At 49.8% G+C, this 24,130-nt stretch overlaps 1 protein-coding gene across 5 annotated transcripts in view; it reads right to left on the bottom strand.

The window, feature by feature from the left end:
* LOC101397218 (UL16-binding protein 1-like) overlaps positions 1–24,130 on the bottom strand; it is a 139,053-nt gene that overhangs the window by 17,018 nt on the left and 97,905 nt on the right. For 2 of the 5 annotated variants that reach the window (XM_087425158.1, XM_087425160.1), the window contains exons 1-3: positions 6,206–6,329; positions 2,355–2,500; positions 1,839–2,112 (exon numbers count right to left, since the gene is read on the bottom strand). In XM_087425158.1, coding sequence (XP_087281284.1) covers positions 1,839–2,025 — 187 coding nt within the window. In that variant the 5' untranslated portion in view covers positions 2,026–2,112; positions 2,355–2,500; positions 6,206–6,329. Of the gene's footprint in view, positions 1–1,838; positions 2,113–2,354; positions 2,619–3,586; positions 3,763–6,205; positions 6,372–24,130 lie in introns of those variants that run through there. The other 3 variants (XM_087425161.1, XM_087425159.1, XR_015550123.1) reach the window with 3 other exon arrangements.

The raw sequence follows: 24,130 nt of genomic DNA, 5'->3' as shown, positions 1-24,130 counted from the left end.
CCAAAGGAGAAGATGGAAAGTGTTCTCCTTTTTCATATTTCTTGCTCAAGCAGCTCAAATTGAGCTGAAGTGCAGGCATTCCAGCACTGAGCACCAAGACGGAGTGGCGTAATATGTGAAGAAAAGGCGCTGACTAGGAGAATCGCCAAATGCAATAAGGAACCTGAGATATTGCGTGGACTTTCTCATCAGCATCTGAAAGTGGGCTCTGGAGTTCTAAAGTTTGAATTCCTGGTGGTCTAGAAATGCACAGCAGGTGACCCAAAGGCGGCCAACCAAAAGGCAGAGTGGTGACACAGACCACACTCTCAGGGGCTTCTTAGGAGCATCTTTTCTTCAGAAAAGAAACAGTGTTGGTCTAAGTGGCAGAGGAAATCCTGGGTGAGTTCTCCGGGGTCAGCTCCCCAGTGACTCCCCATCTCCAGCGCTGCCCTCACTGAGGCTCATGTATTTCCCCGATCTGTCACCACCTCCCTGGTTCCACCAGCTTGTATCAACCTCCTCCTCCCTTACCACATCACAGGCAGCCCAAGGCCTTGATGTCAAAAGTTTAGGCAGAGGACTAGAGTGTGTAATGAGTCGGTCTGTTCCCTTTACTCAGGTCCTGATTCTCACTCTGATGGGAGGACCTGGTGGGAGCTCTGATGGAAGAGAAGGGCCTGCATCCTGATACCTGTAGCGATGGGGAGGGGTGCAGCCAAGCATCCTTCTTTTTCTCCTCCCCTAGCCTCTTAGCTGGCAGCACACATAGCTCTCAGTGTGAGGGTCCCTGTCCCCGCCCCACCCATTGCTGGTCCAGCTCCAGCTGTGAGCATCAACAGCAGCTCAGTCTCACCTCTCTCCTAAGTCACCTCTGCTCCAGGGAGGGACCAATCAGTGACTCAGGATCTGGGGTCTGCAGGAGGCTGGCTGCCAGGCGCATGCAATAGGCTGAACCAGAATTCCCCTTCTTCCCTGGAGAACTGGCCTCCTCTTAATCTCACCTACATAGACTCTACTGTTCACCTTCTGCCTCACCAGCTGGGACCTAAGGCACTTTGTGTGAGAATGCAGCCTTGAACTCGAGCCTTTTGACATGAGTCTGCAAGGCCTTCCCAGCTCTCTTCCCGGGATTAGACCCAGGCCCCTCTCCTCTTAGCCCCCTGGATGAGTCCTCTTCTCCTTGACACCCCACATGGAGCCACCATGGGGCTCTCCCCCAAATGTGAGTCCTGCCCACGACTTGTGTGTCTGCTGTCCCCACACCACCCCCACTGGGCCCAAGTAGACTCTTCCAAACAGGGATTTGGGTCTGAGTCAGGCCTGACTTTCCTAAACCCCTTTAGCATCCACAAGCCCTAAGCCTTGGTGTGGGCCCCTCCCCTTTCCTCCTGGAAAGGAAACCAATACTCCTGCTGTGACAGAAGAGGTGACACCTGAGGATGGTGGTAGAGAAGTTCTCTCAGGAGCTGACATTTGAGGTGATATTGAAGCATTTCCAGAAATAGACCAGGTGAGATGAAAAAGAAAAATGAGGCTAAGAAGAGCAAACAGTAAGAAGAAAAGTTCTGGAAACAGAATGATGCCCTCATGTTTGGGGTCAGCCAGAATCCATGGTGAGTGGACAAGAGGGATGTGCAGTGAGGAAGAGATGTCAGGAGCTGAGAAGGGAAAGGAAGGACATTAGTAGCTACCTATGGCCATTATTTTACCAAGAAGAACTCACCGTGGATGGATCACCGTTTCAAACACACAGGCGTGTGCGCGCGCACACACACACACCGACACACACACAGAAGGTGGGGCAGGCTGCTCTAATCTCCAGAGAGCTACCACTCCCTCCTTCTCTTTTCTGGTACCTGTTGTCTCCTGCGTTTTCAACCAGTGGATGGAGAAATTTTCAAGCCATCTCCTGCAGTCTCCCATCGAGATCTTTGTGAAGAACTCAGTCATGTCCCTGTCACTCTCCCACATGTCTCTCATCCGTCTGCCTCCAGGTTGAAGCACCGTCCAGGTTCCATTCTCCGAGTCAAAGAGGAGGAACATCTGTCCATGGAAGCCGCTGCCAGGATGCGCTCATGTGTCCATGGGCTTTACACTGACACATCATCCTGCCCTGCATGGGGAGAGGATCTGCCACCCACCCATGGGAAAGAGGTCATCCTCTGTTCTGGATAAATCCTTTGCCCCCCGCCATCCCACTGTCCAGCCCCTCTGGACCCCTTTGTATCTATCCTGTTGTCTCCTCCCAGGCCTGCCGTTTCTGCTGGGCTACTTGGAAATGACCAACATCCATTCTTTGATTTGACATGAGTACCATCAAGGCCTCTTACCCCACAACCTGCTCCGTCCTGCACTTGGACTTTCTCACTTACCCCTGTCTGTGTATTTCTCTGGTTTAATGTCTGGAAGTCGCTGTCTGAGCAAGTCCCCCACGTCTCTCAGCGTTTCCATCTGTTCCTGCCAGGCCCTCGTGCCATTCACCTCTTCTCCCAGGAGACTCAAGGATTTCACCTCGTCTCTGCCACAGTCATAGGAAAGAAAAGTCTTTCCATCTACCTGGCCTTGAACCTCACACCGTGCTTGTCCAGGTCTGGGCTCAGGAATGATAGTGAAGTCATAGCAAAGAGAGCCAGCATCTGTGAAGGAGAAACACAGGTGAGCATTGGGGTTGGGGAAAAATGACCTCTAGGCTGCCCTCACCCCCATCTCTGCCACAGCAAGAGACTCTCTGAAGGGCTGGGCTGCAGAGCCAACACTGCCCCTGCCAGGAGTTCAAGGCTAGTGCACCTCGCCTGCTAGAGGAGGAGGAGGAGGTGTCTGCCTGGCAAGAAGCCACGCCCCTGCCTCCCATCCCTCCTAGTCCAGGTTCTGGCTGCCAGGTGTGGAGAATTTTGCCGGAGTGTGTGCTCAGGTAGGCGGATAAGGTGTCACTTGGTAGAGAGGTGATTAGAGACAGCTCCCATTTGGGAAGGTGTTGGAGGCCCTGGGGAGCATGGGGACGGGGTGAGGCGGGCAGGGAAAGGGTGTGAGCTGGGGTGGAGGAGCAGGGGCTCCTGAGGGACAGCGGCTGGCTGCACGTGTGTGCGTGCATGCCTGCGGTGAAGCTCCTGGGGGAGAGAGGTGGGCAGGATGGAGGGTGTGTGGGAATAGTGGCGCCAGCAGACGAGGGCAGGCTGCGTCTGGGTTTAAGCCCCTGCGGGGACGCGCCCTGTCCTGGCCACGGCTCGGGTGCTAGGGTCCCGGGCTCCCACTTCCCGGGGCGCGGGCGGGCTGGGCACTGGGGGCTTCAGCAGCCTTTCCCGCCGCGCTCTCTCCCATTCTCCGGACTTTCTTATTCGCCCAAGTGGGCTCTTTACCCGCCCTCCGCTTGGCCAGAGGTGACAACCAGAGGGGGGACTGGAGCCCAGGGATGAAAACTTAAGGGGAGATGGCAGCGCCACCGGCCAAGACACCTGAGCGCCCGGGAGCCCGTGTCCCCTCCCCCGATCCTAATCTATGCCCTCCCCCCCCCCACACTTCCCGCAGGTTCCATCCCAAACTCACGGCCGCGCGCCGCCCGGGCACCGTCCCGCCGCAGCAGCAGGAGCGCGAGCAGGAGGCCGAGACTAAACTTGGGGCCCGCGGTCGGCGCCGTCGCGACCTGCAGCGGGGACGGGGACTCCGCTGTGCGCAGAGCCCGACGGGCCGTCACCTCACGGTGGCACCCAGACGGAGTCACTGTCCTGCCCGTGTGCGGGGGCGCGGGTGGTCCTCACGGAGCTCCTCCCCAGGGCCCGCCCTCTGGGATTGTTTGGCAGATGATGTGGAAGTCAGTTCCTCTCCTCCTGCCACCCAAGTTCCTCCCCTTTCTCCTCCGGCCCCTCAGCCCCTCTCTCCTCCACCATCCCCCGCCCTCCCGTCTCTGTTCCACCTTCACCATCACGCCCGCTCTTCTCAAATGACCCACCATTTTCCTTCTGGAGGACACTCCCGTCAGTATAGATCTTACAATAGTGAAAAGGATAATGATGCGATATAAAGAGAAACATTATATCCCTGAACTTGATAACTTAGAAAAAAATCAATATCTTACAAAACATAAATTAATAAAATTGACTCAGGACACAAAAATATGAAAACTTTTATTTATTTATTTATTTTTTGTGAGGAAGATTAGCCCTGAGCTAACATCCGTTGCCAATCCTCCTCTATTTGCTGAGGAAGACTGGCCCTGGGCTAACATCCATGCCCATCTTCCTCCACTTTATATGGGAGGCCGCCACAGCATGGCTTGCCAGGCGGGGCGTCGGTGTGCGCCTGGGATCCGAACCTTCGAACCCTGGGTATCCGCAGCGAAATGTGCACACTTAACCGGTTGCGCCACAGGGCCGGCCTCGAAAAGTTTTAAAAAACTAAATTCTTAATTAAAAATCTTCCCACAAAGAAAACTTGAGGTCTGGATGAATTCTATCCAAAATTTAAGAAAACAAAGATACAATCCAACACAAACTCTTTCAGCAAATGGAGGAGGAAACAGCCCAATACATTTATTCCATCACAAAACCAAGCAAAGATACTATAAGAAAAGACAACTACTGAACAGGTTCCTTTCTGATCACAGATGTAAAAGTCCTTTAAAAAGTAACAGTAGGGGCCCGCGTAGTGGCACAAGCGGTTAAGTGCGCGCGCTCCGCTGCTGCGCCCAGGGGTTCACTGGGTCGGATCCTGGACACGCACAGATACACCGTTTGTCAGGCCATGCTGTGGTGGCGTCCCATATAAAGTGGAGGAAGATGGGCACGGATGTTTAGCCCAGGGCCAGTCTTCCTCAGCAAAAAGGAGGATTGGCAGATGTTAGCTCTGGGCCGATCTTCCTCACACACACAAAAAAAGTAACAGCAAATCAAACTCAGGAAAATAGATACAGAGATAGAAAGATAGATTGATACATGGATGAAAAAGATAATCCATTAGGACCAAGTGGGCTTCAACCTAGGAACGCAAGGTTGGTTTAACATTCAAAATTCAACAAATGCAATTCAAAATATTAACAGAAGAAAGGAAAAATAAGCTATGATTATCTCAATAAATGCAGAAAATCATTTGACAAAAAACAAGAAAAAGAAGGAAATTTCCTCAAGCCGATAAAGGGGTCTATAAAGACAACTCATGACATGGACCAATCTCAAAATCAGCACACTGAGTGAAAGAAGCCAGACAGAAACAGCACACAGGGTGTGATTACATTAATACAAAATGCAAACCACTCTAAAATGACAAAAGTGTGTCTGTGTTTTCCCGGAACCCAGAGGCAGAGCAAGGGATAGACCGCAAAGGGACACAGGGATCCCTGGGGGGTGACGGAAATGCTCCGTCTCATGGCTGTACACGACTGTCAAACTCATCAAATGGTACACCTTGAACGGATGCCGTTTATTTTATGTAAAACATTCCTCAATAAGTTTGACAAGAAAAAATGATTAACGTGGAAAAACAGGAAGAGAGAAATAAACGGATGAAAAGATGAAGAATTACAACAGTCTTGGAATCTATAGAAAAGTAATCAAATGGACGTTCTATCACTGAAAAATGTCTATCTGCAATTCAGAAGTTATTGGACGCCTTAAAAGTCAAGCAGCCAGAAGGGCAGAACTAATTACAAAAGCTCAGACAGGTCCAGCAGGAAACATCCAAACTTGCAGACATTTGGATCTGAAACCGAAGCTCAGAGAGAAGAAAATAGAAGAAAGAATGAGCATGAGAGACGTGGGACACAGTCCAGGTCTCACGTCCGTGTAACCAGAAAGACAGAGGAGAAAGAACGGGGCGATCGCGGCGTTCGAACGAAAAATGGCTGAGAATTCCCCAAACCTGACCAAAGACTCAATGCACAACTGAAAAAGTTCTGTGAACCCAAGTAGGACGGAGAGAACACAGGCACGAGCACGTGGGCGGGCACCCGCATAGGGAGGGGCAGAAAATCCTAAAATCGGGCCCAGGAAAAGCACAGGACTTGCACAGGAGCAAGAGAACAACAAAAGGCTGACTTTCCAACAACTTTTCGACCCCGACTCCAGCCCAAGTCCCCGGCCCCCGCCCTGACCCCGACCCCAGATCCCAAGCCTGGCCCCCACCTCAGCTCGACCCCTGACCCCCGCTCCCCGGCCCCGCCCAAGAATTCGGCTGACCCCTGACCCCTGACCCGGCCCCTGAGCTCCGACCCCGTCCGCGACCTCTCAGTCACCTGTCCCGCGGCAGACGGCGTGCCCGCGGCGGGCCTGCGGGAGGCCGCAGCGGGGCTGAGAGGATGCGGTCGGTGGCTGCAGAGTCCGAGGCGACCGAGGCAGCAGCGGTGCCGCAGGTGACGGAATCTGACGAGAAGGAAGCCGCTGGCTGAGGCAAATGAAGCGGTCGCGTCTTCTCACCATCAGACCACAATGCTGTGTGTGGCGCGAGCCGGCGCGCTCTGCGCCGCTGACCAATCCTGCAGCGCTCCCCGCTGGCCCCGCCCCCTGCAAGGGAAGGAAACCAATGAGCGTCAAGTGGGCGGGGGAGGGGAGAGGGGGGGTGACAACGGGGATGGGGGACCGGCAATTGGGGCGAGGGGGCCGGAGGGGGTCGGGGGGGCGGGGACTGGTGACCTCCCGCGAGACTGGCCACCGCAAGGTCCAGGCTGCGCCAGTGTGGGGCGGAGCCCGAGGCGTGGGGGCGGTGAATGGAACGCTGAGGGGTCCCCGGGCGGGGTTCACCGGCGGGGCGTGGCCTGAAGCGGGACGGAGCTGGTGGAGGACGGCCGGGACGGGGACCCGAATTGGCGCGGAGATGGCGCCCCGTGCATGGCGGGGTCCTGGGCGTCTTGGGACAGGCTCCGGTGCCACAGGTGGGGGGGGAGGGGAATGTCTGGCCGGGGTGTGGCCTGGGCGGTCCCACCCCCTTCCTCTGTGGTGGGCCGGGTCCTGCAGTGCTCAGTAAAGGGGACAGTCTTCCTGGCCTGCGGGGCCTGGTTCCAAAGCCCATGCCACCGGGGTACGCCCCTTCCCCCACTCTGCCCTGTCGTCCTCCCGCCTGCCCAGCTGCCCCTGCACCTCCCTGGGCTGTGCTCTCACGTCTCCCAACGGGGCGCCCGGTCCCCCATCTGTCCTGGCCCCTCTGGAGGTGCCCCTTTTTTTAACCACACTGTGGAATCCGTGTGTCCTGAGGTCCATGCCCTTCAGCCAACCTGGGGCAAGGGTTGGCTTGGGCATCTCTTACTGCACAAAATTGGGGTTCTCTGCCGGATGCTCATACACAAGCCAAATAATTATGGCATCAGCCTTTGGGGGAGAAATCAGCTTTTATTCTGCAAGATCTGTCTGCAGGGAGACAGGGGGCATGTGCCCTCAGATCTGCCTCCCTGATTCAGGATTTGGGGTGAAATTTAAGAGGTCAGGGAGAACAGGCTGGCCTGTGGAAATGCTGGTGGGACAGGTTTTGATTGGTGGGCTTTGAGCATTTATGGTAAGGTTTTAAACATTTATGACTGGGTGAGGAAGGAATTTTAACACTGGATCTTCCTGAATGAGAGAGTCTTCGCTTCCAATGAGAGTCTGACTTTCAAGTTCTGGTCAAGTCTGGTCCTTGGGTTCTATGGGGAGGAGAATCTTTAGTTCTGAGGTCGTTTCAGGTCACAGTTTCTTCTTTTACACATACTCTGGCTATATGACTTTGCATTTTTTCTGAAAGACAATTCTTAATCACTCTGTTGATAAGGGATGGGGTCAGTTGAACTGGTCCTGGAGGTCCTGTGGTTACACATCCACCTTCACAGGTGCCTGGTTGACACATGTGTCCACAGTGGCCTATTCTTCCTCCTCTGTGTCCTAGAGTGACTGTTCTCTTTAAGAGCAGGCTCTGATTAACAAATCCCTCTTGTGTGAGTAACAAATCCCTCTTGTGTGAGGACATATAAATATAAAATCATTTAATCTTAACAGAAGACATTACCTATGAGGAAGCTGACACAAAGATCTGGACTAAGCTTGCCAACATAGTAAACGGCAAAGCCAGAGTTCCAGGAGGCATTCTGTCTCCATGTCTCCTGCTCTAAGCTCCTATACTGTATTGCCAGGATTCTAGACTGGTCCTTAATGCCCTGCCATTGTGTACATTGCCCCTCCGGGTGTGACCGCAAAAAAAGGGCATGATGTGCTCACCAAGAGACAAAAGCCAATCTTCAAGAGGCAAGATGGTGGCAGAGAAAGGGCATTTTATTCCCGCTTGCTGGCAAGAGAGAAGATGACCGACTAATGTCCCAAAGAACCATCTTAAGGGGGCACAAAATCTTACAGCAGTTATATGGGCCAGTGGGTTATAGCGGAGGGAGTTAGGAATGTTGACTCTCTGGTATTACAGACTGGGAGTCGCCACACCAGACCTTTCAGTTTTCATTGAAGTCGCTATCAGCATAGACTCTCTGTTTGGGGGTCATCACATTCCTAGGGAACTCAAAAGAACAAAGTTATGATCTTATTGCAGCTGGGAGGTACATGCACAAGCAGGGGTCGTAAAATCTACAGAGAGTTAGATCTCCTGGAGGGTGCATATCCAGCTGGCTTAGTTAGTCAGAGGTCATTCAAAGTTACAATAGGGTTTCTTTTGTACAATATGGCTTCCCTTGTGTCAACCTTGTCTTGAGCCAGTATCACTGGCGCCACAATAGTTTTGAACTACTATATAGGGGTCTCAGACTCTTACTGCATTTGAGCATCCTTTAATTTTTAACAGCTTACTTTCTCATTTTACAAGACACAGTACAAACACGTTGAAGGAGTCTTTGTGGATACCTAAACTTGACCATTCTGTTTGGGGGTACCTACTGTACTCTATATATACTTCTATCATAGAAACAAGCACAGAGTTTGGAAAAACAGCAGTGTAGACATGCTGCTGTAGCTAGATCACTAGTAGCTAGATCACTACTTAGAGGGAAATTTATAGCCTTCAATGAGTCAATTAGAATAGCGGAAAGACTGATATCATTAAGCTCAGCTTCCTTGCCAAGAAGTAAAAAAAGAACTATCAAAATGGAAGAGTATACAAGTGAGGCAACAGTAAATATAAGAGCAGAAATCAATGACATAGAAAAATACAATAGAAGCAAATCAACAAGGCTAAAAGTTGTGTTTTGTTGCCATTAATAAAATTAATAAACCCCTAGCAAAATAGATGAAAGAAAGAAAAGAAAAAGAAGAAACTGAATTACCAATATCAGGAATCAAAACACACTCATCCTCTACAGGACCCACAGACATTAAGAAGATGCGAAGCAGATTTTAGGAAATATCTAGGATAAAAATTTCACAACGGGGATCAAAATGGACCAAATTTTATTTTATTTAGTTAATTATTTTTTGTGAGGAAGATAAGCCCTGAGCTAACATCCAGGCCCATCTTCCTCTATTTTATATGGGATGCTGCCACAGCATGGCTCGACAAGTGGTGCGTCAGTGTGCGCCTGGGATCCAAACCTGCGACCCCCGGGCTGCTGAAACAGGGCTTGCGCACTTAACCGCTTGTGCCACCAGACTGGCCCCGGACCAAATTTTAAAGCATAACTTATCAAAAGTGACACACACAAAAAAACATAAAAGAGGAAAACTTTTCTATCTATTCAATAAGGCAGATCAATTATTTAAAAATCAAATCAGGGCCGGCCCCGTGGCTTAGTGGTTAAGTGCGTGCGCTCTGCTGCTGGCGGCCCGGGTTCGGATCCCGGGCGCGCACTGACACACTGCTTCTCCGGCCACGCTGAGGCCGTGTCCCACATACAGCAACTAGAAGAATGTACAGCTATGACATACAACTATGTACTGGGGATTTGGGGGGAAAAAATAAATAAATAAAATCTTTAAAAATCAAATCAACCAACGAATCAACAACAACAAAACACTTGCCAAGAGAAAACTCCAGACCAAGACTATTGAAAGATTCCAAACATAAGGAAGAAAAACACCTAAATTTTTCAAACTCTCTTGAAGGGGAGGAAAAGAGGGAATACTTTTCAATTTATTTTATAAGGCCAGCATCTAATTGAGACTATATTTGACAGGATCATTAGGAGGAAAAAAAAATGACAGATCATCTCTTTCAGAAACACAGATATAAATATTCTAAGCAAAACATTATTCTATGAATTCAGCCATCAATGAAAATAGAATACATCAGTACTAAGTGGCATATACTAAAAAATACAAGGGTGATTTAGCATTCAAAAGTTAATCACAGAAACCATCCCATTGGAAGAAAAATAAAGGAGAAAATTGTATCATCATCTAGAATCAATGTGAAACATAATTTAATAAAATTAAATATGAATTCATTTTTTAAAAACTCAACAAAATAGTAAAAGTAGGCAACTTCTTTAATCTGATTAAGTTTATTTAAAATGAACCCATAGCAAACATCATACTTACTACAGAATTATTGAAAGCTTTTTCCCCTAGGATGAAAACCAGGCAGAGATGCCAGCTATCACTCATTTTTTCAACATTCTACTAGAAGGGGAGTCAAGGCATTAACACAGTAAAAAGAAAAAAAAGGCATAAGGATCAACAAGCAAGAAATCAAACTGCCATTAGGCACAGATGGTACCATTGCGTGAATGGGAAATTCACTATAATCTACCAATTATTACAATGAAGAAGTGAATCTTAGCAAGGTCGCTGGATATAAGCTCAATATATAGAATTAACTTATTAATATATGTCAACAACCTAAAAATAGAAAATAAAATACAAGGGCCAGAATAGGAGGAAATATCTACAATAGATATGAACCAACAAAGGATTACTTTATAGAATATCTAAAAAAAAAAAACTTCAAATCAGTAAGAAAACACAAAAGACACAACAGAAAAGTGAGCAGAGAGTGGGTATAAAGAAATAGAAGGGGCCACTGCCTGTACGTGTGTGGGAAACTGTAACTCAATGGAAGCAGGGAATCGCACCATCCAGGTGACAGGATCATGCGGGGATGCTGATTCCATCTAGTCAGCAACGAGTAGAAACTCATCTAGTCTTATCGGGAAGACATAGTGTGTCACCAGGCAGGAAATAAATCTGACAAAAATTCAGGGTGGCCCTCCTCAGTGAAATTTCTAGGAGTCCAGGGGTGTTCTCATGTTAAGATATCACTTGTAAGGTGAAGGATAAGTAGTGCAATCTGGCCCCTTCCCTCCTATGAACAAAAAGAGGCATAATGCCTAGTGGGCCTCTTTGTATTTTGGAGGCAACAGAATCCTTATAGGGTGGGTGACTCAAGCTCATTGACTGAGTGACCCAAAAGCTGCTAGTCTTGAGTAGGACCCAGAACAAGAAGGCTCTACAAGAGGTGCAGGCTGCTGGGTAGGCTGCTCTGCCATTTGGGCCGTATGATCCAGCAGACTCCATGGTGCTGGAAGTGTCGCTGCATGTGGAGATGTTGGGTGGTGCCATTAGCAGGCCCCAATCGAGGGATCACAACACAGACTGTTAGCATTTGGGAACACAGCACTGCAGATAATACTCGCCTTTGGAGAAACAGCCTTTTATTTGCTACTGGGCCTTAGGAGACACTGAATGCATAACTATAGCCACCAAGTGACCATGAAGGAAAGATTAAGTCATATGAGGCTGTGGTGGAAATGTCCATGACCCCCACCCGGACTACATTACCTTCATTCTCTCAGACCACATCTATGGAGAAATCCTACAATAATTTGACTGAGGAAGAGAAATTTCTGCCCAAAATGAATTGTATTAGGAAGTGCAGGGATGCTGGAAATTCTAGTTCACAGGGAGCAGTGATGTTTATGAAGGAAGCCCAGCTGTAGCCTTAAAACCTGCATCAAAAATCTTTACCCTAGATAAGAAACCAACAGGAAAAGGAATTCTGAGGTCATGGACAAGGATCCCAGGAGGGTTCCCATCTAGGTCAAGGGTGATCACAGAGCCCCTGGAGGGCAACTGAGGAGGGAGAGTCCTGCCTGCCCTCAGTCTGTCTGCAAGTGACCTTCCTCTGGCTTTGTCCTTTCCACATGCAATTTTTTTATCTTTTTATATGTATTTACCCACTTCCTCCTGCTGCAATGAAGAGAGTGATAAGAAAACTACAAGTTCCAATATTTGGTCATAAGAAACCTCAACAAGAGAAGCAGAAAACATTCCTTCTTTCTCCAAAGCTGTAGAAAGGCAGCCGCTGTCCTGGGGCAGGACATGGTCATGGCTAGTGCTATGTGCAAGACACCCACATTTCCTTGGTTGTTGTATGCCTGTGAAAGTCCCTCCAACCTCTAAATCCCAGGTGTTCTGAGGGGCTGTCTCTGCTCCTGGCCCAGGTGAACCACACTGAAATGAGCCTGTCCTCTGAGGAAGGGGGACTTGGGGGTGTCCTTCAGCAGCCAGGAAGGGGGGCTGGCTCTTTTCTCTTCTTCCACATACAATAAGCTGTGACCCTGCAAGATTCCTTAATTCAAGGAGGAATGTGAGATTCTGTGTCTCATTTACACGAGCACAGGAAGTGAAAGAACCACACCACCACTCCCAGGCTGGAAAACAAATAGGATTTTAATCTAACATTTACTATGAACAACAAATAAATGTTGCCCCTCCCCAACAGGTAAATAGGTGCTGGGGTAGAGATGTCAGAGAGTTGGGTGCGTGATCCCCTCTCTCTTGGGCTCCAGAGACCCAAGGAAAAGGCTTACAATGTTCTCCTTCCCATCAGGGTGGGAGGAGCTGGCCTGGGGTGCCCCGAGTCTCTTAGCCGTGTCCCCACTGCTGAGGAAGAGGCTGCACTTGATCTGGTCTCAGGAGTGTCATCTGCCTCTGGTTCAGGCTCTGTGTTGGAGGCCTGGTGACTGAAGCAAAAAGACTGATTACTGGGGGGCCTCCCCAGTATCATGGCCCACCTCCCCACCTTCACTGCCCTGTGTGCTCCAAACCCTGTGCTCAGTGCTCCATCCACAGCACCCCATTTGTCCCTGACATGGGAGCTGTCATTTAGCATCACCCCTTTCACAGAGGAGGAAACCGAGTCTCACTAGTTGAGAGGAATCACCCACCGTAGGACTGCCCAGTAGTGCAGCTGGGTTCCCAGCGCTGGTTGTCTGACTTCACAGGACCACCCTTAGCCCAAAGCTCTACTGAGCCCCTGGGTCCAGTCACTGCCTGTCCACATACTCACTCAGGCTTGAGCTTGAAGATGGTCCTTTCTTCTTGGCCGTGAAGGTCATTTGAATCTTGCTGGCCCAACGAAGTGGACAGGCAGGCAGGACAGCTGGCAGGACAAGCTATAGCTGCAGGACAGAGTGGACCTGTGAGCTTCCAAGAGCCACACCTCATGTGTTCCTTCCAGAGCCTGGCTGCAGCTGGAGTCCCGGTGACTCAGGGGTCGCCATGCAACAGAGTCTGGGGCTGACCATGGAACCACAGCCATGGGCTCTGGAGCTGGCCCTCAGAGAGCCCATCCTGCCTTCATCCAACTCCTGCCCAACCTCACCTCTCATCCTCCCTAAGGGGCTCCATGGCTTGGAACCAGGCCCCAGATTGCTCCTCGGGCTGGAGGTTGATTGATTTGCAGCCTCTTGTAGCAGCTGTATGTCGTCAATTACCTTGAATTCCTGGGACAGAGGAAGGACAAGATGCAGACAGGGCTTGAGTGGGGAAACCTGCAGGGGCCTTTTGGGGGTTGGAGAGAGGGGCAAGGAGCTGGTCTGTGATCTTTGCCCTCCTTCTCTCCAATTCCATCCAAGACTTGTCTTTTCTCACAGTTGAGTTGAAATAGCTCCTCCTGCAGGAAGGTGTCCTTGATGCCAGTGCCTTCCCCCACCCACCAATGTGATGGGGTCCCCAGCTTTATGTTCTAACTCTCCCAATAAATGTAAGACACAAGAGATGGGACAAGAGAGAGTCTTGCCCCGGGGAGTCTCTGATTTCCACATCCCCACCCTCCCCACAGTGAGACCACAGCTGCTTACTCCACCCCATTTCTGGAAGTTGATCACATTGTTCTGGAAAGCCAACTGCCAAAGTCCATCAGAAACAGCCCTCTTAGCCCATAAGCAGCCTCCATCCCCAGCCCTTCTCTGGTTGCACTACGATCAGGGGGCAGGCACTTCCAGAAACAGGAGTTAGACCTGGACCCGGCTCTGGACTCCAGAGCAGGGGGGACAGGGGAGCTGAGGCCAGAGACCCTGTAGCCCAACCCTATCTGATGACAGATTGGGAGACTAAGACCCACCTGGACACTTGTCTCCTTGTCTTCTTCAGATGATGAATCAAGGGGCTCTGCAGAGCAAAGACTATATCATGAGGATAAATTCCTGAGGACTCTGCAGTCCTGGGTATGGGAAGGGAATGAGCTGTGAAGGGGAGCTGGAGCCCTGCTTCCTCTGGCTTCTGTCCCCTTATGGACTTCTCCTGTCCTGGAAGAGACAGATGCCCAGGGAACCCGAGAAGGGCACACCAGGGACCCAATGAATAACTCTCCTAGGCAGGAGGATTTGAGCTCAACCCCAGGAAGGAGCCCAGGAAGGAAGTCAGCTTGCCACCACTGGGACTGGGAGTCAAGGTCAGCATGGCCCTGGCAGGAGGGCCCTAGGGACTGTGCAGGGGCTCAGACCACAGCTTCAATCCTGAGAGCTGAGAAAAGAGAAGAGGCAGTTCCCTTGGATACAGACAGAGCCTCCCTGGGCCTCCTAAGACTCACCGTGACCACCTGGATTCAGAACTCCACCACCCTGGTCCTGTCCTGGGCCATCATGATAGTGTCCCCAAGGCAGATGGTGATGACGTAGTTGGCCATAGTGTTGAAGTGTGTGGCAGTGGCATGGATGTTGGGCACCATGTACTCCTTTTCACTGTTCCTCAACATGAATCAGAGGATGTGCAGGCAGTGACAGGGCACCACCTTCTTGAACACCTCCTAAGGAGGATGGAGAGTGTCACCCCATCTTGCCACACCCTAGCTCAGCATCCACGGTCCCCCACAGTCCCGGACAGAGTTAGTGGTGAGAGCTGAAGATCAAGAAGCTGAGGATATGGCCTGAGGTTTGTGGGCATCCCCTGGGTTTGTCTATGTCCACAAGGTCGCCCAGTACCGGATAACCCAAGACCCTACTGTGGGGAAGGGAAGTGGCATTTACTCCCAGCCCAGACTCACTTCCTCCAAGCACCAGAACCCTGCTCTCTCCTGTCCATCAAAGAGGCATCTTCCTCCCATTCTGATCACCCTTGGGTCTGACTCCTCTTTCAGATGCACAGTCCCCCAAAGCAGCAACAACCACGGGCTCTGTTTGTTTCTCTCCCATGTAGTCAAGTACACATCAGGTGCCTAATAACTGCTGAGGCTGTTGAGGCCTCCTGGACAGATGGGTGATGGACCCAAGGACCTGGCAGCACTTCAGTGAGCTCCCCTCCTCCACCAAGGGCCCAGACTCTGCCCAGCTTCCTCTCTGTTCCATCTCATTCATCTGCACAGCCACTCTGAGCAGCAGGTGCTCTCAGTGTCCATCTCTACTGTCCACGTGGGGACAGCGAAGCTTGGGGGTTAAGAAACTTGCTCAGGTGATAGAGTTGGTAAGTAGGGGAGCAGGGATTTGGACCCAGATCATCAGATTCTGGATCAGGGACTGAAAGATCTGAGGCAGCTGATGGGACAGGGAAGGCCGGCCCCACGCACCCTGAGAGCCCACTCCTCACCGCATCCATCAGAGTCAACTATTCTGCCACCAAGAAGGGAGGGAACTCCAAGAGGTTCGCTTCTCCCTCAGCAGGTTCTTGGTGCTCACAGCCCAGAGGCAGGCAGGCTCTGGGGTCGGACCCAGCTCTGTTTCTATTTCTGCAGCTGGAGGTGCAATTTGCACTACAGCCCGTGGTCCGTCTGGCTCCAGCTCAGCAGCTGGCACTGGGGCCGTAGTTGAGTTTGGCGCTTGCTCCAGCCCTGGAGGGGCCGATGGAGGTGACTCTGTCTCCAGCTCTAGCACAGGTGGTGGAACTAGAGCTGGAGCTGGCTCTAGCCCAGGAGCTGGCCCTTGCTCTGGCTCTGGAGCTGGCAGGAGCTCTGGAGCTGGTGCTGGAGCAGGATAAAGAGAAGTTTCTCCCACATACCTGACTTTTCCTGTGCCTTTCCAAAGACAGGAAAGACTCCACTGCCTTTAAGGGAACTCCAGTCAATGGATCCCAGCACGGATAGTCTTCCTAGACAGCAGCCCCCTCACCTTCCAGTCCTACCTCAATGGGCTCTACATGCTCCAGGTGGATCCAGAGATGTTGGCATAGCCATCCAAGCCCAAGCCAGGCAAACTGACATGTATATAGGCCAGATTCAGCATGAAACAGGGAAAGTACAGGCACTTCCTGAAATCCTGCATGTGATCAAGCTAGGTTCCCATAGAGATATGGTGCTGGGGGTAGGCATTGGACCACAGAGTGAGAGCCTTGGCTTTTCCTTCTACACTGCCTTTCCAAGGCACCGTTGTTTGGGTCTGGGCTCCTGTGCCTGCCCATTCCCATCCAGGAGAGAGCCCCAACCCCTGTATGGTGGTCCTGGCAGTGGCAGACCTGCTCAGCTAGCAAGTTGTAGACAGAGTATGTGTGGGTCTCTCCTTCCCACTGACAGTCTTCTCCCAAAGGGCCTGGACATAGCCCACTTAGCCTTCCATGCACCTGGGCAACTGGACTGAGGACTCAGGCATATTTGTGAGCAAGTTGCTCACACACTTCCTGTTCTGGGCCTGGTGGTGTTGGTCAGAAGGGGTGGATGTGGAGAAGGGGAGGCAGATTGAGATGGGACTGTGCTGGGGATGGGTCTCTAGAGGACAACTCAGTCCAGCCTCCCCTCTGGTTCCCTGGGGTGCTGGTACTCCATCTACAGAGTTCTTTGACTCCTGATCTCCCCGAGTGGAAGACATCAGACCTTAGCCCTCTCATGTGAATCAAAAGATGAGTGGGATGCAGGGTTCTGGGAGGTCTGCTCTAGCCACACCCCTCTACTCTCCCTCAGCCTTGTTCTGTAGACAGAGGAGGCCCTCCTTCTGGACCCAAAGACTACCAAATTTTTTTAAGTGGCCCTGTGGTCCATCATCCTAGTCAGAATATGGAAAGATGCCTCCAAATGTCAAAGAGGCTACAAGGGCATCCCATGGGATGTATGGTGGACAGGACCCAGGAATGATGTCAAGTGTGACTGTTTGACTCTCAGACTAGAATTGAGGCCCGAGGATTGTGTCTGCTTTTTCGCTGAGTTATGCTAAGAGTCTCCAAAAGTCCTGCATGTAGTAGATACTTAGTATACATTGTTGAATGAATGAACTCCAACCAGAACTATCCTAGATATCTGAGTGAGCCTGAGACTCCTTTGCTGCCCCAGAGATCCCTAATTGGCTACACCAAAGACAGGGATCAAGGCCAGCTGGCGAGAAGCTCAAACTCCTTGACAGGGTGCTTTCCATGTGCTTTTCCAAACTACAAAAGCCACATCCCAGTGTCAGGTGAGGCAGACTACTCTTAATGGGGTAGAGAGAAATAATCACCATGAACAACCACAGCACGGCCCACAGCCCTTTCTGCAGAGCCAGGCACCAGGTAAGCACCTGCCATGGCTGATCCCATTAGTCCCTATGAGAACATTATGAAGTTTATCCTCTCCACCCCACTTTTCAGAGGAGCAAACTGAGGCTCAGAGAGATGTGGTAACATTCCCAAGACACACAGCTGGCATTGGGCAGAGTCATGACTGTGCTGAGGAGGGGGCAGGCACTCACCTAGTGAACAGCTGGTCCAGGACCTGCTGGGATGTGTTGAAGAATGAGTAGTTGAACACAAACATGGTGACATTGGAGAAGTTTCTACCTGGGGAAGCTGGTACCATGGACTCTGTCAGCTTCTCCATCATGCCTGCCTGGAGGGCTCAATCCTGCAGGCCTCATTTAAGTTCGCAGTTGACTCAGCTTTACACTGGGCAATACGAGGAGGGACATACAGTCAGCGGCATCACCATGAACACCAGGAGGATCAAGGTCTGGAGCTCACCCAGGAACCCTAGCCCCTCAGGGACGTGTGCAAGAGGAGGGATAGGAGTTCCCACAGTGCCCAAGGCTCTAGGCTTTAAAAGTACAACCTGAGTTTGGGCGGGAGAAGGACTATACAATGAGTTCCCTCAAGGCCCTTTGTTAGCTGGGGAACGGCAGGCCCTCCTGTATTGAGTGCCTGCATGAAGAGCACCACCCCAGTGAATCCTTGGCAAACATGCCCGTTATAGAGATGAGAAAACAGAGGCTTAGAGATGCCAAGTGGATGCTCAAGATCATGCGGGACAGAATTGAGAACCGCCCCAAGCTAGGGCTGCGTGACAGTCCCTCTAAACTGCCTGAGGCTTCATCTGCCCCTGACATGGAGGGAAATGTTCTGTGGGAACCTCACACCCTGTCCGGTTGGAGACAGCGTACAGGGCAGATACACCCTAGGAGAATCCTGTGGACTTCAAAAAAAGACCCTGATTTTTCTTTTACATTAAAGGGAGTTTTGAGACCCTCATTATGGAGATCCCAGGTTCAGAAAAAGGCAAAATTCAAAGATACTCTCAGTCTAATGTGAAGTGAAAACAACATAAATTTTTCTCTAATACTCCTCGGAATATGTATAGAGTGGCTTTTTTTTTTTTTTTTTTAAAGATTTTATTTATTTTTTTATTTTTTCCCCCCAAAGCCCCAGTAGATAGTTGTATGTCATAGTTGCACATCCTTCTAGTTGCTGTATGTGGGACTCGGCCTCAGGATGGACGGAGAAGTGGTGCCTCGATGCGCACCCGGGATCCGAACCCGGGCCACCAGCATTGCAGCGCGCGCACTTAACCACCAAGCCACAGGGCCGGCCCTAGAGTGGCTTTTTACCCTCCTACATAGCTGGTGGGGAGGAGTGGAGTCCAGATTCCTTTGGGAATGGGACTGTGGGGCACTCTAGTGGGAAAGCCCTGGGGGGATCCCAAGGGAGTCTCGATTTGAGTTTGGATTCTGGGCCGACCCTGGTCATCTCAGGGTCCTGGGTGTGGAGACCCCTCTGTGCCCACTCTCACTTCAGACCAGCCCTCGTCTTTGTTGGTGGCCTGGTGCACCTGCCCCCCATTGAGGGAGATGGAGTAGTTGAACCCATCCACCAGCTCCTCAGCCATCTGCATGCAGCTCTGCAAAGACAGTGCCTGATAGCCAGTCCAGGATGTATCAGGGGCCTGCCTGGACTTGGCCACAGGGAAAAACCCCACCACAGATCAGGCACAGAAGGGCATCTGCATAGACCTCCGTCCCAGGACGGAACGAGATTACACCTTGAGGGCTCAGGATTAATATATGTTTAGAGGAGCTGGGTCCCCTGCACTCACCTTCCCATCCTGCCAATCATGACCTGGGATATAAACATGACACACCATCAGGCTTCCAACACCTACGAACCTGCTCCTGCCCAGCGTGGGCCCCCCTCATTCCTGCCTTCCCTCACTCCACTCCCACCACATACAATGAGGGTCAAGCGGTGTGGGGCTACCCAGATGGGGTCACAGTTATGGCCTGCCATGGAGTGGCCTGCCCTAGGCTGCCCTATATTACCTGAAGGCCCCACCTGCCAAATGGAGGCTCTAGAGGCGTTGGAGGTGAGGGCTGACCCAATGTCTACAACGACTGAAAAAGCTCTCATTCTCACCTTTCCAAAAGTGAGGGAAAAACATGAGAACATCCTGCTGTGTTGAGCATCTCCACTCAAGTGAGCTGCCTGTATAGGAGGCTGTCTCTAGAATGAGGATGCCTGGTGACCAGAGTTCTAAGTTCTGTAGGGGTCTGTCACCAAGGAAGTGAGGTCACTAATCCAAGATTCCATTACCTGGGCCCCTTCCTTCAATCAAACCTGCTCAAGGCCCCCTCTGGGCTGTTGACTGCTCACCTTCCTTGCCCATGTCATCTCCATAACTGTACAGGAATATCCACCACAGCCCTGCCCACAAGTCCTAGGGAATGGAACCAGGGTTCTAGCTTCAAAGAGACAGAGCTGAGTTCAGACCTCTTTTTTCCTACCAGTTCTGTGTCCTAGAAAACCATTGTGCCTCTCAGGGCCTCCCCAGTCGACCTGCACAATGGGGATGATGCTAGAAACAGCTGCCTAGGGACATGATCAGGTGCATATGAGATAACATCTACAGCACCTGTGGGCTGGTGGTACATGTGTCTGATGCAAAAACTTAGAGATGCAAGAATTACAAGAAGGAGAAGGATGTGGCATGGAATACCTCTCAAAATAGGCCTGGGTTCCAGCTGTGTGGTCTTGGGAAGGTCACTGCCCCTCTGGGCCTCCTGCTCAGGTCTGTACCTTTAAAGGATTGAAATCAGGGGAAATTCAGATACCGTCCTCCACTAGCATTAAACCTTCTATCGCTCCTGTTTTACTTAGAATCAGACCCAAATGCCTCAAGTCGGCTTATGTGGTGGGCAGCCTCCTCTGGCTCCCAATGCCCCCTGCCTCCTGGTGTGCACATCCTTGTGTGACCACTAAGGGGTTCTTAACTGGCTTCGGCACAACAGAATACAGTCAAGGTGATGGGACCTGGCATCCAAATTTTCGTTACAAAACTCTGTCACGTCCCTCTTACTCACTTTCTTGAGTTCCCTCCCTCTCTCACTCCCCGTTTCTCTCTCTCTCTCATTGTCGTATCTCTGGAACCCGGAGAACAAGTGCCTGTGTTTTCAGTTGCCCTATATAGGAGAGAACTGAGGGAGAGTGCCCAGCCAACAGAAGGATAGGAACTCAGACTCTCAGTCCAAATGAGTCCTGACAACACCCATGTGCATGAACTTGGGAGCAAATCCTCCCCCAGTTGAGCCTCAGTAGAGACTGCAGCCCCTGCTTCATAGAGACCTTGAGGCAGAGGCACCCAGCTAAGCTGTGCCCAATGCCTGGCCCACAGAAATTATAAGATATTAAATATTTGTTATTCTTAGGTACAAGATTATGGAACAATGTTAGAGAGGGACAGAAACCAACACAGTCTACTGGGTCCCATGATCTGCCCTGCCATCCTACCCCTGCCTCTCCTCTCTCTTCTCAGGCTCCCCCCAGCCACATCTGCTGCCTTTCTGACTTTCATCAAACCCACTTCCTGTGAGTCTCTGCACCAGTGGTGCCTTCTCCCTGACACACTAACTGTTCCCAGACACAGCCAGGGGTGGCTTACACTTGTCATTCTGGTCACAGCAAATGTCACCTCAGTGAAGCCTTTCAGAACCACCTAGGCACAGTCTCTACCACCACACATCTCACATCCAGAAGAGCATGACATTATCTTCTCCTTCTTGGTCCTATTTAGGTAAAGTGAGTCCATGAGGAAGGGCTGTCTGCTTTGGCTGAAGCAGATGCAAATCTTTCTGGTTACACCAGGCACATGACTGTCTCTTCCGTACTGAATTTTTCCCGCCAAAAGTGCATTGTGAAAGGAAATCATCATTCTCTCACTTTCATGGTCTCTTTTCCCCAAAAACACAGTGAGCCATTCCCTCTCCCTGTGATGCACCACCAGCCCCTACACCCACAGCCAGAAAATGAGCCCCCAGGTTGAATCTCGAATTTCAGATTCTGAATTCAGTTACTACTGACACTCTGCCATCCATTTGGTAATTCCACGGCAATTCCTGACGTCACTTCCCCCCGAGACTCAACTCCCAGATTGCTCTTGTCTTATTAGAGTAACAATGGAATTTCCTGGGAGCCCTCCTAGCCTGGGCAAGAAGTGTTTTGAAATGATGTATATTAATTTTCAAGGACAGGGGATATTTGTAGAAGTAATTTGGGTGTGTATGTGCAATAGTTTCTATGAAAGTATATTTTTCAAACACAGATAAAATAGTGGGGTTATTGGATCTAACAGAAATGGATAAAGTTGATCAAATATTTTCACAGTGTGAAGAATTTAGAGAGCAAATATCATGGTTGAGACCAGATTATGGAGCCAACATGTTATGTTCAAATTCCAGCTCAATCACTTACCAGATATTTGTATTGGGCAAGTTACTTACCTTGTTGGTGCCTCAGTTTCTTCATCTGTCAGTTGGCAATAATGATAAGCGTACCTACTTTGTGAGGTCATGGAGAGTATTAAAGGACTTAGTGTTTGAAAAATGCTTGGAACACCTAGCACATTACAAGTGCTATATTTATATATTATAAATAAAACTTAAAAATTCTTCTGACACTGTCCATAAGCTCTAGAAGGTGAGACTAGTGCCTGTATGTATGTAGATAGCACTCCGTGATATAACATGAATAAATGAATGAACAACACCGTTGAGTGCGTGACCAACATCACATATGTCATCCTACAGGCACCCCTAAGCAGAATCACCCCCAAACGTCCCTGCTCTGTCCTGCATCCTCTTCTTTGATTCCATCCAGGAATCACTGGGGATTCTTGGACCCTGGTAACCCTGCCCAGTAACTGTTCTCTTCTCTCTGTCGCACACCCCAGTCCTTGTCCCCATGGCTGCAGCTCACAGGGTCTGCACTCTGATCCTTTTCTTCACTCCAGGGAGGAGTGCCATCTGCAGAACTGGGACACAGAGCGTGAGCCTTGGAGAAAATATTTCCCTGGCCTGTGGCAGGTAGAAGATCTCAGCGACAGAGTGGGATTTGTGGAAAATCCTCCAGGTCTTGTCAGAAGAGGCAGAGCCAAGGGATTGGTCAGCAAGGACTGGTGTGGTTGTTGGGCCTTGGGGTTAAATAGTAGCGGTGGGGGTGGCATGTTTCATAGGTCCTAGCATAATACAATCAATATGACGGTCAGAAATCAGAATCAGCCTAATGAGGTCCGAATTAATCCAATGCCATCTGTTCCCTGACTGACTCACTAATCCAGTAGTGATTTATAATAATGATATTCATGTTCTATCATCTCCTTTTCATTGATTGGCTAGGGTAATTGTTCTTTAAGTATCTTGTACATTTTTACATCATAAAGAAAAAGAGAGTTTTAAAAGAACCTTCCCTGAAAAGGCTCCCTAACATATTGAATGAATAACAGAAACCATAGATGGGAAATTCAAAAAAATGTTTAACCTTTAGTCTCTGGTTGTAGATCTTCATAACTGGTAAATTATCTTTATTTCTGACTTCCTTCTTGAGATTGGTCCACTTACAACTATGTAAGAGTGCAACCATAAGCCATTCGAGAAGTAGAGGTGGGACTCCAGGAGGATGTTAGTTCCAGTGGGTGTGTGTGTGTGTGTGTGTTTGCTGCATCTTGTGGTGGGGGCCAGGGGAGATTCCTTTTCTCGGGAAAAATTTTTCCTAACCACTTTCTCTGGGCTTTATTTTCACTGATGGCTTGACCAGTGCTGTCCAATAGTAGAATTTAGCACTCCATATTATGAAATAGAAACTTTTTTAGTAGACACATTTAAAAAAGTGAAAACAAACGGGTGATACTAATTTTAATAGTATATTTTAACCCACTATAACCAAGATATTATCATTCGTGCATGCAATCTATATAAAAATGAATAATGTGATAGTTTACATTCTGGTTTTTAATTGAGTTCCACAAATCCAGTTTGGACTTTTCACTTATAGCAAAATCTCCATTTGTAAGTTGAATTTTTTCAGATAAACATTTCTCTGTATTGAGATATAGTGTTCACAGTTGTAACATAAGATTCATATACCTAAGTTATTCCAAATATACTTAAAAGTTTTCCACTTAAAGATCACGTCACATGAATAATGAAAAGTTCCTCTTGGGTCTAGTAAGAAAGGAGGCAGTGTGGCCTTACCAAGAGGAGCACCAGAGAATGGTGAGGCCAGATGGAGTGTGGGCATTCTGAGGAGGTGGTTAGAGTTGAGGCCACAGAGACACATGATGTAGGTGGCCTTTTCTCAGTGGTTCACAACTAAGGGGAAGGAGCAGAGAGAGCAATTTCTCTGTGAGATATCAGGCAAGTTAGGGGACCCTGAATATGTATGAAGGAAAAAGAAAAGTAGCCAATATTTGAAATGAGCTTTGTGAAAATCAAGGAGTAATTATGCCAACACATAGAGAGAAAGCAAAATTTCCAGGCATTATGGATGCTTCCCAGTGATGCAGATGATTTTGCATTTACAGTGGCACCAACATATTACATTGT

Source organism: Ceratotherium simum, chromosome 38, assembly GCF_057802395.1.
Source record: "Ceratotherium simum simum isolate JZ-2026a chromosome 38, ASM5780239v1, whole genome shotgun sequence".
Taxonomy (NCBI): domain Eukaryota; kingdom Metazoa; phylum Chordata; class Mammalia; order Perissodactyla; family Rhinocerotidae; genus Ceratotherium; species Ceratotherium simum.
Note: the sequence above shows the minus strand (reverse complement) of the source record. Positions and strands in the feature narration are given on the sequence as shown.